This window comes from Cibotium barometz, chromosome 15 (genome assembly GCF_041138505.1).
Source record: "Cibotium barometz isolate CiBa-2024 chromosome 15, ASM4113850v1, whole genome shotgun sequence".
NCBI classification, from domain to species: Eukaryota; Viridiplantae; Streptophyta; class Polypodiopsida; order Cyatheales; family Cibotiaceae; genus Cibotium; species Cibotium barometz.
Genome location: NC_141060.1, coordinates 60,422,457 through 60,439,378, shown reverse-complemented (window position 1 = coordinate 60,439,378; position 16,922 = coordinate 60,422,457). Strand labels below are relative to the sequence as shown.

Below are 16,922 nucleotides of genomic sequence, written 5' to 3'. Positions count from 1 at the left end.
CGCCAACGACTCCAGCGACTAGCTCAACAAGTGCCCATCTGCAACGATTCCTCAACGGCTGCCCAGCTGCAACGCGTCCTTCTCCTCGTCGGCTGCCCACAGCCATCCGCCGCCCTGCTGGCTCCCTCCGACGCCTGTTAGCTCTATTCGACTGTATGCTCCAAGCGTGCTGCCCTTGCCCGAAGGTATTTCTCTGTACACATTTTGGGTCAAATACAAATACAAGATTTTGCAGCCATTCCAGTGCAGATCATATGCAGATTTTGCAGACACTTCTGTGCAAGTCAAATTCAAAGAAAATTTGCAGAAATTTGGGGGTTTTCAAAATTGAGGTCAAAATTAGCAAATTGAACCTCTTTCACTTGCAGAAATTTGAGGCTTTTGTGAAAATTGGCCAATTAGATGCACATTGAAGCGATTGGAGTGCATAAAAATTGGGGATTTTTTGATTGGAGCATAAAATTGGGCATTACAGCTGCGATTTGTCGCGTATGTATACACATTGTGTGTAATTGGACAATTTGGTGCAGGTTTACACTTGCTTTGGTTTGCAGGCATACATTTGCACAGGACATTTGGTTGCCTGGCAGTGCACATTGGTGCTTGGTTTGCTTGCAGATATATTTTGTTGACATGGCACAGAATGCTACAGATGTATTTGGTGTGCTCACCCAGGAGGACAAGCTGGATGGATCTAACTACTCCCTCTGGAGTTTCATGATCCGTAATTTGCTGGTAGCCAAAGGGCTTTGGGGCATCGTGTGTGGTGATGACACATGTCCACTTACCATACAGCCAGCCACGCCTCAAAGGGGAGGTGCTCAAAGAGCTCTTGATGTAGATCCTGCTCCCACACAAGAGCAGAAGAGATGGGACTCTAGAGATGCACAGTCCATGTCATTGATAACCCTTGCAGTGAAAAGGACTATTATTTCGCACATTCGTTCATGCAAGACATCGAAGCTTGCATGGGACACATTGGAAGCAATGTATTAGGTACGCAACGAGGCAAGAGTTGCCTACTTGAAGAGGCAATTGGATCTTCTTTCTATGGATGAGGGTGACTCCATGGCAGATCATCTCACCAAAGTGAAAGATTTGCAGAAACAATTGCTCAACATTGATGAGGTTATCCCGGACAGACAGATGGTCACCAACACTCTTCATTCTTTACCGCCTTCCTACTTGGGCTTTCACACCTCTCTCAACCTCTCAATGAGAGGAGGTGGTGATCCCGTCACTTTTAAAGAGCTCGTGTGTTTACTCTTGCAGGAAGAGCAAACAAGAGCAAACTTATCGAGCAACCGTGGTGGAGAAAAGGCATTTACAGCCAAGGATAAGGGTAAAGCAAAGAGCTTTAGGCATGGGCGACAACAGTCTAGCAAGGCTGGTCATGGACAGCCCTCTTCTAGTGGTGAAAAGTCTGACAAAGGGGATGCAAACAAGCCCAAAAAGAAGGGCAAATGTCACTACTGCCATAAGCCTGGACACTACATCAGTGAATGTAGGAAGCGGATTGCAAAAGAGAAAAGGAAAGAAGCAGGCAATGCAGTAGCAGACTCTTCTGATGACAAAGCACAGCAATCAGCTAATGTAATCCAGGAAGAGTACACTTTTTTGGTCACATGCACTAGTGACACACCAAGTGCTTCAGACACTGATATGTCTTGCATTGCATCTGACAGACAGAATGCATCATGGTATTTTGATAGTGGTGCTTCGAGCCACATCACTTCATGCAAAGATGTATTTCAGTACTTGGTTTATGCTTCAAATGGCCGCACTGTATCATGTGCAGATCATACCACATATCCAGTAAAGGGAATTGGTAATGTCATACTTATTGCAGCCAATGGTGCCAATATATGTATGAAAAATGTATTGTATGTTCCAGGGATAAAGAAAAATCTGCTCTCCGTCTCAGCCATAAACGATCAAGGTTTAAAGGTTGAATTTGAAGATGGGAAGTGTTTGGTAAAAGACCCATCAAAGGATTATGACATAGTCACTTCTGGAACACGATACAAAGGCTTGTATAAGCTAGACAGCTATGACAAGCGCACTTATGATGCAAATACAGTGGCTGCCCACACTCCATGATGCAAAGCTATGGCATGCTCGTTTTGGGCATGTAAATTTTCAGAGTTTGATGCTTTTGCAGAAGCATCATATGGTTGATAATATGCCGCCTCTTGAGTCTCCACCAAGACATGTATGTGGGGTGTATTTTGGGAAAGATGCAACGAAAACCATTCCCCAAAGATGGAGCTGTTAGAGCTGAAAGTAAATTATAGCTCATACATAGTGATGTATGTGGTCCAATGCGGACACCATTCCATAGGGGGGCATCTTTACTTCGTCACATTCATTGATGACTACTCCAGGTTTGCTTGGGCTTACCCTTTGAAAGCGAAAGCAGATGTGTTTATATGCTTTCGACACTTTGTAGCAATGGCTGAAAATTTGTGTGGATGTAAAGTCCAAACACTCCGCTCAGATAGAGGTGGAGAATACATGTCAAATGCATTCAATGATTATATGCTTCAAAAGGGCATCAAACACCAATGTACTGTGCCTTATACACCGCAGCAGAATGGTGTAGCTGAAAGGAAAAATAGATCTCTCATGGAGATGGCAAGTTGCATGGTGAAAGCATAAAAGTTGCCTCACAAATTTTGGATGGAAGCTATAATGTGTGCAGCTCATGTGTTGAACAGGTGTCCAACAAAAGCTTTGAAAACCATAACACCATTTGTAGCTTGGTATAGCCGAAAGCCAACAGTGGATTATATGCGTACATTTGGGTGTTTGGCATATGCGCATGTGCCAGAACAACTCCGAACAAAGCTAGATGACAAAGCAATTAAATGCATTTTTGTGGGCTACAGCAATGAGAGCAAAGGATACCGTCTTTATAATCCAACTACACGAAGGATTTTTGTCAGTAGAGATGTGGTATTTGCTGAAAATTCAGAACAGCCCATGTACAGCTTGTATAAAAGCAATGATACAGGCATACAGGACATGTTTGATGGACTTTTACCCATTGCAATGAGGGGGGATTCAGATCAGCCAGCCCCTACACAAGAAAATCCTCATGTAGAACATGTGGAACAGCCAGCCATTCAGCCCCCTTCTATGGAAGAAGTGGAAGATCTTGTCAGGGAAGAGCAAACAGCCATAGACACAGCCAAGTCAGTGCCAAGATGGTTGCTGAAAACTTTGCAAGAAAGCAAACTTGCAGCTCCACTCACAGGTAGAACAAGGGCTAGTTCCAGCCATGCTTTGAATGTACTCGTGGGGAGTCTGCATTCGCAATGGGTGGTCTCTTTGATTCAGAAGAGCCTTCTAGCACATTGTATGTGAAGAAAACCGATGCCGATATTCTCATAGTCATCTTGTATGTAGATGACATGCTCATTATAGGTATAAGCAAAGCACAAATTTCAGATTTCAAAGCTGATTTGAAAGCTGAATTTGATATGTCAGATTTGGGGCCTTTACACTACTATCTCAGCATACAGTTTATGCATACAAATGATGGCATTGTTATGCAGCAAACTAAGTACATAAAAAGTTTGCTAAAAAGGTTTCACATGGATGAATGTAAGCCCATTTCTACTCCAGTAGAACCAGGTGTACGGCTTACTATGCATGATATTGGAGAGCCTTTTGAGGCCGGCATATACAGCCAGGCAGTGGGATGCCTCATTTACTTGTGTAACACGAGGCCAGACATATCTTTTGGAGTGTCTTTGTTGAGCAAATTCATGCACAGCCCAGGCACAAAGCATTGGCAAGCAGTCAAACACATTTTTCGTTATCTTAAGGGTACCCTGGATCTTGGTTTGTTCTATCCCAGGGGGGGCAGCTTGCAGCTTTATGCATACAGTGATTCAGATTGGGCTGGTGATTATGATACTAGGCAATCCACAAGTGGGAATTGTTTTTTTCTTGGCAGTTCATGCATATCTTGGTTGAGTAAAAAGCAACCCATTGTCGCTACATCTACTTGTGAGGCTGAGTACAGGGCAGTCTTTACAGCTACAGTAGATTGTGTATGGTTAAGGAGACTATTGGCTGATCTTCGTGAGTGTCAGCAGACACCCACCACCATTCTCACTAATAGCCAGAGTGCTATGGACGTGGCACGAAATCCAGTATTTCATGCACGTACCAAGCACATAGAAATTCATTATCACTATGTCAGAGAGAGGCTACATGCAGGGGAGATCAGTTTATCTTACTGCCCTACACAGGATAATGTTGCAGATCTATTCACAAAGGCTTTACCTCGAGAAAAGTTTGAAGCTTTCCGCAAAGCTTTGGGCTTACTCTCATGCAGATAGTGATTTGCTACCTTGTACAGGTTCACACTTCCACTACAGGGGGGATTTGTAGGCATATGCTCACTTGTGGTAGTGCTATGTGTGAACAGGGCTTAACCAAGGGCACTTTTTCCCATGTGGTTTTTCCCCTTGGACATCAAGTGTGAAAGGACACTCTAACAGATAATATTTTGTAGTTCTATATTATATGGATGTGGCACACATGCAAGAGTTGACTTGCATTTTGTGGATACCACACTTTTGGCTCTCTCTCTCTCTCTCTCTCTCTCTCTCTCTCTCTATAGCCCCAGAGTACAGCCGCACCAGAGGTACACTGATTGATCGGGCTATAGAGCTGGGGCGGTCCAGGCGCCCCAAGATGAGAGGCCCATCTCGACACCGGCGGAGACTACAACAGAGGATCAGGACCATACTAGCACGGCATGGGAGACGTCCAGTCAGAGTACTCACCATGGAGGACATTGAGGATATCCGCCATCGACTGATGAGAGACATCTTTGGATAGTGATGTGTATGATGCTTACCTTTGTTGCTGGAGTTTTCCTCCCAGATGTTATCCATTAGGAGCTCCTGGTACCGTATTTTTCCTCATAGTTGTTTCAGTTTCAGTTAGTTGTTTAGTTGTTTTTAGCTTTCCTTACACAGACATTGTATCAGATCCACCAATTGTTGTAACCTTTTTGGTCTCATAGGTCATTTTGGCCTTTTGAAGACGTTAATATATCATTTCATTTCATTTCATTTCATTTCTCTCTCTCATTTCTGTATGTGAGCTTCTCTACCCTGCACCTAACCCTAATGTGCATGTTTGTGTGTGTGAGTGTGTGAGTCCAACACCCAACAAGCGGCATGGCAGCTTTGGTGGTAGTGGCTTGTAATCCATTCTGGACCAAGCTCGTGAAATAAAGGGCGTTTATTCTCATTGATGCTTTTTACCAGCTTGAGCGTTGTAATGTGTTTTGACCCCAGCATCTGCACTACATGTGTTGAAACTTGGGATCAATCCATATAGCATTGCTTGGGGTTGGAAGGCCTTCGATTTCCTGAGGGCATTTGCATTGCTTGGGGTTGGAAGGCCTTCGATTTCCATATAGCATTGCTTGGGGTTGGAAGGCCTTCGATTTCCTGAGGGCATTTGACTTGTGATGGAGTCGCAAAGACCTAGATGGCATCAGTGGACTGTTCTGTGGCTATGGTTGTCATAGTCAACTACTGTGCCTAAGTCTACCGTGCAGAGGTTTGTCTTCTGTGTTTGTGATGATCTTGTGGTGCATTGGTTTGCTTTGGTGAGACATTCGGTTGTTTGATTCTATTCTTTTGCACTTTGCAGTGTTGGAAGCGGAGTTGTGGTAATTTTTATTGGATTTTGGAGTCGATGGCTGGATTACTCCCTTCCTGTAGACCAAGCTTGGCGGTCAATCGTATGTGGACCGACATACAAGTTGAAAAGATCATGCAGAATTTTCCTTATCCAGGTAAAAAACTCCTGAATTTCTAGCTGCTCAGGACATCATCACTCCTGTATTTGAAGCTGTATCTTAGTATCTTCATTTCATATGCAGGTATGCATGCATGCATGTATTAGGTTTCTCTATTTTGAAAATGCTGTATGTGGCAGGCACTTCTTGTGGCAATGTCAACAGGGATGGTTTGGATTTCCACCTCACTTCGGGCTCAGAAAAGAGGACTGCCCTTGCCTATCCAACTGATGAATTGGTTTCTTGCAGGCATGCTCTTTTGCCTGCCTTATTAGAAGGATTTGCTCTATCACATTGTACACTGCTTGTTTGATAGGTGGAAGATTATTGGATTCACTATTTTGCGCACTATAATAATACAGAATCACAAAGTAACGGAGATAACAAGGATGGGCACTATGGGTATAAGGGGTCATGTCCTAAAAGGGGAGAGGGGAATGGTGAAAACAGAAAGTCTTATGGAAAGCAATGGGAAAGCACGTTGTCACACGTGACACGTTTTATGTTCAAATACATGTAGATGTGGTCATTAGTACATGCTACAAGACACGATCCCGGGATACATACAGATACACACGTCACATGCTATGCGTATCACGATCGGCCAGCTCAGGGTATCCTCCCACTGCCTCAGAGTAGAGACTGGCAGAGCTGAGGATATCCCACATGAGGAGAGGACATGCACAGTATGCATCACAGGAGCAGTAAAGGATGAGGCCTATGAGATACGGGGGAGATTCCATTGCCTCTTCCGAGAGGGATTCGGACCACTCACATGGGTGATACAGTTTGAGGATCAGAGGTGCTTGCACATGTACTTGATGGAGCTTAGACGACATAGGGATGTAGTGTTGAGGCAGCATGCTGAGAGACAGCCCCGGCTCTGACAGGGCACCTCACAGAGAGCCATCACAGATTTCTTTGTGGTACATACATCCACATCGGAATCTACTGCCCACAATAGTTCCTCTACTACGACATCAGAGCCCACCACCCATACCCATACCCATGCTCCAGCTCTACGCCCCAGAGGAGTTCTTTGTGAGAGAGCTCGATCCATTTTGTGAGCTAGATGTCCCCGACCCAGAGCATCAGGACCCTCCACCACACACAGAAAAATTCGTGAGGTTCTCCGCCGACATGTCACGCTCCCATCACAGAGGCCTGACATTCACTCCACCATCAGATCGGCTCTAGCCGAGGCGGGTATCGACATTAGCTGATCACAACATATCTCACTCTACACAGGATCATCTCTTGATCACATGTACTGTCAGATGTTTTCATTTTACTTTTTCTTTCAGTTTTACATGGCAAGAACTAAAGATAATTAGAGAGCGAAAAGCTGAGTTGTTTGCATTGAGACACAAGGCCTTGTTAAATAGGGCCCGAAGAGGTACAAATGAAGAGGCACATTCTTGACGAAAGGATGTGACTCTTGAATGAATAGTTATGTCTTTTGGCCGTAGGGGTGTGTCCTTTAATCAATAGATGTGTCCCTTTGAAGAGACGTGTCTCTTGATGATGACCCATGTGACAAGGTGTGACCCTTCTGGAGTGTCCTTTCAATGATTAAGAATAATTAAGGGTGATTAAGTCACAATCGTGACATTTTCTCCCACTTAAAATAAGACCCATGGTTATATAAGTGACTGTTGTTGTCGAAAGAACTCTTGAAGTAATTCTGGGTACTTTTGTAGATCTTCATCACTTTGCCAAGTTGAATTTGAATCATCCAAGTCTTTCCATTGTACTAAGAATTCTGTAATAATCTGTTGTCGAGTTTCTTTGTGTCGTACATCAAGAATCTTTTCTTGGATTAAGATTATATGCTCATCTTTAATCTCTGGAACATAATCTGAAATATCTGGAATGGGAGAATCTCCTTGTACAAACTTCTTGATCCATGATATGTGAAAAGTCGGATGAATCTTTCTCCATGAAAGTGGTAACTCCAACTTATAACTCAAAGGAGAATTCTTCAAACCATAGTAACGTGGTCGCAATTTTGGAAAAACTGATTTCATTGTTTTATATCGATGAGGAGCCACGAACAAAAGAACCATGTCACCTTCTTTGAATTCATCATGTCGGCGACGTCGATTAGATGCTTGTTGATATTGTTCTTGAACTCAAATCATTTGATCTCGAACTTGAAGAAGAACATCTTGCATTTCTTGAACTAACTGATCTGCTAATGTCACCTTGTGTTGAAGAACAAAGTTTGATGGTACAACTGGTGTATTACCATAAGCAGCTTGAAAAGGCCTCATTCCTATTGCTAAAGCTTACGCTCTCCCCCCTGCTCGCGCTGCCTGCACGCCCTCCCCCCATTCCCGCCCTCGCGTCTGCTCCCCCCCCCCCGGCGGCCTGTTATCGCGTTTGCCCCCCCTCCCCCGCCTGGTTGTCCTGCGCGCCCCAGCGCTGTAGCGCCCGCCGTCCCCTGGCCCTGCTCCTCTCCTTCGCGCCCTCCCTCCCTTCTTCAGCGCCCCGCCCCCCCCCCCCCCCCCCCCCCCCCCCCCCCCCCCCCCCCCCTTGTCGCCAGCCGTCGCCCTATCTCCCCCCCCACCCCTTTTTCACGCTGCTTCCGCCTCCCTCCGGGTTTTTTTTTTGTCTTCGCCGCCTTACCCCCCCTCCCATTCTTTCTGTTTTTTCCGTCCCCTGGGGTTTTCTTTTTTCTTTTTGCCTTCCGTCTTCCCCCTCCGTCCTTTGTGTGCAGCTCGGCTCTTGCAGGACTCTCCACATTCGCTCCGCCTTCGACGTAGCTTCAGACTCTGATGGAGGCTCCTCCCGCCCCACCTCCGAGGGACTCTCCCACAGCCCCCTCGCCCGCCCCTGAGGATACCCCCATCAGGCTTTCTCTTTCGCCAGAAGAGGAAGCGAGCCTCGCCGCAGAGGTGAAACGCCTCCAGGCACATTCCACCATCTCCCGAATAGTCGGCACTCGCCCCAGCAAAGGGGAGATCTGGGATCTTCTCCAGGCCCGCCTTCTTGCAGATGTGGGCAAGATCCTGGACGTTCAGCTACTGGGCCGTGGACACTACCAGATCTAGTTCGAGACAGCCCAGAGCGTGGCCAAGGTCCTAGCCATGAGTCCCCTTGACATCAGGGGTGCTCGGGCTTTCTTCAGACCTTGGCAGCATGGCTTTGACCCAGCAGCGGCCGAGCAGGGAGAGCGCCTTTTCCATGTTACAGTTTGCTTCCCTGGACTCCGCCGTGAGTACCTTCTGCTCCTTTCTAGGCTAGGAGCATTGGTGGGTTCGGTGCTAGAGACTGGCCCCACAGCAGCTTCAGTGGTGGCCAGAGCAGCTGGGCTACCTTCGGTTAGAGTTTTGGTTCCTGACATCGCCTCCCTTCCGAAGGTCATTCAGCTACCTAGGATAGGGGGGGGATGGATTGATCAGAGAGTGGAGTTCTCGAGGATCCCGAATCAGTGCTTTATTTGCAGGCAGGTCGGCCATCTGGCCAAGGCCTGTCCTCGCAGGAGACCTCGACCTTTACCGCAGCAGCAGGCCCTTGATGGCCCGCCCACAGATGCGGCTCGACAGGCAGCCTCCGGGACACCTGCTCAACCCGAAGAGACCTCGGAGTGGCAGCCTGGACAGGGGCGCCGTCGAGGGAGACAGCCACAGCAGCACGCCCAGAGACCGATGCAGCAGCAGCCACAGTCTCAGCATCACTGGGTTTCCATGAGGAACAGCTTTGCTCCTCTCCAGGAGGAGACCCCTGCGCCGACTGAGGACTAGGAGATGCCAGCACCCCCTCCTTCACCCCCACCCCCCCTCCCGCCTCGCTTCCACCTTCGCCTCCTCCCGTCCCCGCTCCGGTTTCGGCAGCGGCTCCTCCCCCCCCCCCCCCCCCCCCGCGGGAGGCCCTGGCAGTCCCCTGGCGTTCACCTACAGTCCGGAGGGCTCTAAGCACCGACCTTGCTGGAGCACCGCAGAGGAGACTTACCATGCCGATTCGGGCTTCACGGATATCATCTATCCGTAGTCGGCTGAGTCGTCTCGGCACTAGACAGCGCTCGGAGGCTTTTGATTACTCCTTCACATGGCTTTTTGGAGCAGAGGGCCCCCATGAGCCAGCACCCATCAGAGTTCATGTAGTGATACCTCCGGCCCGCGGGGAGGAGGCACTTGATTCAGCGGTGGCCTTCTCGTTCCCTCTCTGTGGCCCATGCGACCGGGAGCGGACTCTGGAGCTCGCTTTTAGCACTTTGAAGACTCAGGCAGTTGAGTTTTCTCACCATGTGAGCGATCTGGAGGTGACAGATGTGATAGGCCGACTATGGGAGTTGGCTCATTTTTTCTTGGATCTCCCGGGAGTGTGGATGCCTTAGGGATTCGTCATTTGGTCGCATAGTGGCAGACTTAGCACGCGACCCTGGATATGTATGCATACACGAGGTTGCTCTGTCTGAGCGGGAGGCAGTCGCCATGGGACACAGCCACTGGCGCCTGATCCGTGATTCTTGCAGCACACCGGGTGGGTAGATTCGTAGCCGCTCGGATGGGGACTATTCTCCATCCAAGCCGCTTGCGAAGGCCCGCCGTACGGCTGAGACAGCCTCCACCTCAGCAGGTCATCCATGAGGTTCATCTCATGGAATGTGCAGGGCCTTGGCGGATCACATTATATACGTTATCGTGGTTGCTTGAGGCAAGAGCTTCAGAGATGCCTGGTTGGGGGCAATATTGATATTTTGATGATGCAGGAGCACCACTTGGGTGAGAGCAGGATCGGGAGATATGGTTCTGTGATGCCTGGTAGATGGGACACTTTTTGGTCTGCAGGGTTTGGCTCTTTGGGTGGGCAGGGAGGAGTATGTATGGTCATTGCAGATGTATGGCGGCAGGCCATTGTGGATCGCGGGATCATTGTGCCTGGTAGAGCACAGTATGTCATTCTGAGGACGCACGATGAGCTCTTGGGCGTGCTCAACGTCTATGCGTCCAACCATGCTAGTGCCAGAGCAGAGTTCTGGACCCAGGTTACGGATGCATTGCCAGAGGCCGCACATTGGTGTGTCGGGGGAGACTTCAACATCCTTGAGGACCCGGCCGATAGGGTGGGAGGCAGTCATGTTACAGTGCACGGCACGGAGCTTGCAGCTTGGGAGTGATTTTGCATGTCACTGAGGATCACTGATGCATGGCAGCATGGGGCCTTCTCCCGCTCTCAGGACAGTCTTAGTTTCTCTCGGTCGGATCGCCGGCAGGGAGGGACTAATCTATCACGGATTGATCGTTTCTATGTGGGCGACGGGTTAGGGGAGCGAGGGGGCTCCGTTGGCATTCTCGTTGGCACCTCTTTTTCAGACCATGCGCCAGTTATTTTGACACTTGAGGAGAGGACACGGGAGACCAGCTTGCAGTTGAGGATCCCAGAGAGGGTACTTACAGATCCTAGTCTCGCTGAGGACATTGAGAGGATCTGGCATGGTAGTCAGAGCTCTGACCAGGATGCAGCAGGCCAGTGTGCCCAGGGACTCATCGAGCTTAGCTCTTTTCTGCACGCTGCAGCCTTGACACGGCTGGGAGAGACTCGCGAGCGGGAGCATCGGCTGAGACGCAGCCTTGCTTCGCTTCAGCACCTTCAGGAGCAGCAGCCTGCATGTGAGTGGGTGGCGTCCCAGTTGAGCCAGGCACACCAGGAGGTTAGAGAGGCAGAGGAGCAGAGACATGAGTGTGCAGAGGAGGGTCACAGATCGTATGCGTACAGTTCTGGGTGAGCCTCTTTCAGAGGTTGAGCTTGCTGAGGCCTTGAGGGTCCTTCCGCGCCATAGTTGCCCAGGGGAGGACGGATTGACGCCTGCCTTTTTTATGCGCTATTGGGACCTTTTGGGGCCAGGCCTCCGCAGGGGCTTTCAGTATGTTTTGGATACTGGGGTGATGCCACAGAGCTTTTTAGAGGGTTTGATCTTTCTTATCCCCAAGGGGGAGAGAGTATCAGATGATATTTGGCATTGGAGACCTATTACGATCCTCAATACTGTCTACAAGGTCTTAGCAAAGGCCTTGAGTTTGAGGATCCAGCCCTTCCTGGGGGAGTTGATTCATGCTACCGAGACAGGATTTGTCAAGGAGCGTAGTATCCTTGACAACATTTTCACCTTCTGGGAGGCAACAGCTCGAGCTAGATTTCTTGGTGAGGACTTGGTCATGATGCTTCTCGATTTTGAGAAGGCATACGATAGAGTCGATTGGGGTTTCTTAGAGGGCACTATGCTTCGCCTGGGCTTTGAGCCAGGTTGGATTAGAGGGCACTATGCTTCGCCTGGGCTTTGAGCGAGGTTGAATTAGAGGGGTGACGGCTCTGTATTTCACAGCTCGTAGCCAAGTGTTGATTGCAGGAGGACGGGGGCCGAGTTTTGAGCTGACCAGATCAGTCCGTCAGGGGTGTCCTCTCGCCCCGTTTCTTTTTCTCTTCTTTGCTGAGGCTATGAGCATGTATTTGACGGCAGAGGAGGTTGGTTTGAGAGGACTCCAGCTCCCAGTCCGGGGGGAGGACCTGCTCGATGCTGAGTTTGCTGATGACACGGGCTTATATTTGCATGGCCAGGAGGCCAATCTTCATCGGGCAGAGCAGTCGCTCCAGGTTTTTTGTGCAGCTTCGGGAGCATTGATCAATTGGCGCAAGACAGTGGCCTTTTGGATCAATAGCGCTCCCACTCCGGCATGGAGCCCAGACCCGGGTTTTAGATGGATTCCTCCTGGCACAGCAGTTTGGGATGCCAGATTGGACTAGATTTCTCACCTGAGCAACAGATTGCCCCGCTTCTTCTGAGCATTCGGAAGAAGCTTTTGTATTGGAGTACAGCTCGGCTATCCTTGGCTGGGAGGGTGGTGGTGGCAAATGAGGTGCTTTTAGCGACCATGTGGTACATTACGTCTTGCTAGATCTTCTCGAGCTCTTGCATCAGCCAGGTACAGAGGTTGATCAGGAACTTTCTTTGGTCTGGGCGGGATGGTCAGCCAGCTCGGGCAAAGGTTGCTTGGGCAGTTATTACGCTTCCGCTGGCGCAGGGAGGCTTGGGCATTATAGATCCAGTCGATCAGAGTAGAGCCTTATTGGGGAAGCTTATTGTTTGGGGGCTGCTTCCAGGCGCTCAGCCTTGGAAAGAGATTCTTTTGCAGCGGCTGCAGGCTCGAGCTCCCCCAACAGGGGGCACTTGGGCACCAGAGATACGATGGATCTTCATAGAGATGAGCAGGACAGGCCTCAGTAGAGGATGGAAGGACATATTTGCCTTGAGCATCCTGAGAGCTTGGGTGCTGCTGAGACCGGGGCTCTCTCAGAGACCTCCTTGTGTTGAGGAGCGGGCCAGACAGCCGCTCATCTGGAGCCCAGCGATTCGCAGAGAGCAGGGTCATATGCTGGGTTCTCGGCCTCGTCTAGCCTGGGGACCATTGGCGGCAGGCCCAGCACGTAGTTTTGGAGACTGGCAGGCCTTCTGCAGTCTCCCAGAGGAGATACAGGTGGAGAGGCTGAGTCACTTCAGAGGGGGGTTGATTATGAGGGATGACATTTAGGAGGCACTCACAGAGGAGTGGTTCACGCCTCTCGAGCTAGTGGCCCCACGGTGGATGGGAGCCTTTACACAGTTGGAGATCCTGATTGCTATCAGAGCTTGCACTGAGGATGGCAGATGCCTCTACTATGAGATTCAGGATGAGGGCAGACTTCAGAGAGTGGAGGTGGAGTCGCCTTTGGTTGCAGAGTGTATCTTTCAGAGGATACGGGTAGTGGCCGCCGCTTCTCGGAAGTGGCATATTGACCCATACCCTGCAGATGTGCTCCCTGATTGGCGCATATAGGCATATGCAGCGCGCCCCTTGGCCCGGCTCCAGTGGGACCCTAGTGAGTACGAGTGGCATGATCCTTATGCATCCCTTGAGGCCACAGAGATCACCTTTTTCCAGTATACTGTTCGGTTGGGGCGACATATTTTGACGGCGAGGAGGATGGTCTCTCCAGCTGCATCAGGGCACTGGCGGCTACAGGGACTCTCACAGGAGTTCCTGGAGAATTTTTGGAGCAAGCTCTGGGCTAGTGGACAGGCACGCAGGATCTCGACTTTCCAGTGGCTGGCCGCCCACAGGGGCTCAGCAGTTGGCACCTGGCTTGTCTACAGCGGTCTTCCGGCGGCCTGCGTCCGATGCGGCCACCCTATGGAGACACAGAGACATTGCCTATGGGACTGCCCTCAGGCGCAACAGATTTGGCTGCGGATGCTACGTATTCTGGCCCCTCTCTCTCCAGAGGGTCTGTATACGTGGGGTGCCGCTGCTTGGTCGACTTCGTCAGGGCCTGCTATGGGCTATGAGACGGAGCAGGACAGCCAGGCCATCAGATTCACTAGGGGCCAGCCTCGCCTTGTTCCTTCACCGGATTTCTCGTCCGCCAGCTGGACACAGGAGAGGGATCTACGATGGGAGCTCCTCAGCAGCCTCACCATCTGGTTCACCTGGAGGGCCCGGTGTTTCAGGGCCTTTGAGGGGAGACTGGAACCACCAGCAGAGACTGTTCAGGGGATTTGGCAGGAGTTGATCCACACCCTGCGAGGACAGTATGACCGCATCCGGGGCGACTCAGATGAGGCGATCTTGCGGCGCTAGGCTTTTCACACCACTTGGTGCAGCGGCCCCTTCTATACCCTACACGCGGGGTCCCCCCGTTGGCACTACAGGCCACCTGTTTGGCTTTCCCCCCCTCCTATTGTATGATATAGCCCCTCGGCTTCTTTGTACTGATACTTGTACTTTCAACACCCAGGGAGAGTCTCCCTGGCTGTCTTGTTTTGTTCTCTGCTCTGTTTTCTTATGAGCAGGAGAGGATCTCGTACCGAAGAAATAATGAAGCAATATCCGGAGCTTGAGCTGTCTTCTTGCATGGTATAAAATGTTCCATCTTGGACAATCTATCGACCACCACCATTATCTGTGTGTTACCTTTCGATGAACGAGGTAAAGATGTGATGAAATCCATACTGATACTTTCCCAACGTTCATTTGGTACTAGAAGTGGTTGTAGAAGACTAGGTGGTGCTTGTCTACTGGCTTTCATTTGTTGACAAGAAAAACATGCTGTAAAACAAACTTTATAACATCTTGTTTCATTTGAGGCCAATAATAAGAAGCTGTCAGTAACCGATATGTCTTGTTGATACCAGGATGAGCTGCATAAGAAACCTCATGATTCCTTTACCAAGAGTCTACGCATACTTGTGTTATGAGGAACACAAATGCGATCTTGATAATATAATAAGCCATGGACAAGAGAATAAGCTGCATCAATTTTCAAATCAGAAAGACTAGAGTGTGGAGTCGTCATCACTCGAAAAGCATTTGCAAAATCTCGATCGTCTGCATAATGATCCACAAAAGGTGTTGGAATGTCGATTTGAATTGTAGACATCGCCATTGCTAAGGCTTGAGGCATTCGGCTAAGAGCATCAGCAACCACATTAGAAGGCTAGGAACATATTCAATAGTCATGTGGAAGTTTGCCAGATACTCCACCCATCTGCCTTGTCGTGCATTCATAACTGGTTGGGTGAAAATATACTTTAAGGAATGATGATCTGTCTTCACAACAGAATCTGCTCCCAAAAAGCTGGAGATTTTGAGGATTATGATCAGTGACTCTATGATTTCATTAAATGATTGTTTTAAAGACAGCTGATTCTATGAAAAAAGCAATTTCATGCTCAATAAGCATGAACAATTGCCAAGACTTCCTTATTATACATTCGATAACGTTTTTGAATTGCTGAATGCTTATGACTGTCAAAGGCGATGGCTCGGCCTTGTTGCATGAGAACTGCGCCAGTTGCAAGATCAAAAGCATCTGTCATAACTTCAAAAGGAAGACTGGGATTTGTGATTGCCACTACCGGAGTTGTTGTCAATGCCACCTTTAGCTTATCAAAGGCATGAGAAGCATCATCCGTCCATCGGAAAGCAGGTGTTGATTTCAAAACCTCTGTTAAAGGTGCTGCAGTTTCTGAGAACTTAAAGACCTTCCTCTGATAAAAATTGGCAAGACCCAAGAATGATCTGACATCATGGATATTTTGTGGTGTTGGCCAATCTTGAATAACTTGTATCTTCTTAGGATCAATAGAAATGCCTTCAGCTGAAATGATGTGCCCGAGGTACTCTAGTGATGCCTTGAAAAATTCACTCTTTTTGGGGTTGACAAAAAGTGCATTATCTCGTAAAACCTGGAAAACTGCATGTAGATGCTTTTTGTGCTCATCGATTGAAGCACTAAATACCAGAATATCATCCATATAAATAATCACGAACTTGTCCAGAAATGGTCGAAAGATGTCATTCATGCGACTCATAAAAGTTGCCGGGGCATTGGTTAACCCGAAAGGCATGATCAAATACTCATAATGTCCATACTTCGTGCGGAAGGCAGTCTTGTGCTCATCACCTTCCTGAATACGAATCTGATGATATCTGGACTTGAGATCAATCTTGGAAAATACTTTGGCATGAAGCAATTGATCAAATAATTCATCAATCCGAGGAAGAGGATATTTGTTTTTGATGGTCAGTTTGTTGAGGGCACGATAATCAATGCAAAGTCGCATTGACTTATCTTTCTTTTTCACGAGCAAAATTGGTGCACCTAAAGGACTCTGACGAGGACGAATATGACCCTTGTCCAAGAGTTCCGTTAACTGGCGTTGAATTTCTTGGGATTCAACAAAAGAGACCCGATACGGAGTCGAGTTGGTGGTGAATTGCCAGGAAGTAAATCAATCGAATGATCCACAAAATGTGGGGCAAAGAAGGGTTGAGCTAAATATGCCACCTTGGAATTCGGGTCAGGCACCATCTCCGTAGCAGAGAAAACCATTGAGTGTTGAAGAGCAATCGGCCTTACGAACCCATCACTATATCCGCTCTCAATTAGGATAGTAATGGGACAGCCAAAAATAGAGCCGATTAGTGTCAATACGTGAGTAGACACGGAGGTTGGAATTGGAGAGGCAGGATGTGTTTGAGCCACTGATGTAATAATGCAAGCTTGCGCATGCTAAGATATAACCATAACACGCTTGCTTTTGGAAGTTTCTGCA

The 16,922-nt window shown here is 48.7% G+C and overlaps 1 protein-coding gene across 1 annotated transcript in view; it reads left to right on the top strand.

Moving 5' to 3' along the window:
* Positions 1-16,922, top strand: part of LOC147631511 (sulfatase and phosphatidylinositolglycan class N domain-containing protein) — a 169,651-nt gene that overhangs the window by 75,880 nt on the left and 76,849 nt on the right. The window contains exons 11-12 of the mRNA XM_086809907.1: positions 5,680-5,824; positions 5,968-6,076. Coding sequence (XP_086666033.1) covers positions 5,680-5,824; positions 5,968-6,076 — 254 coding nt within the window. The remainder of the gene's footprint in view (positions 1-5,679; positions 5,825-5,967; positions 6,077-16,922) is intronic.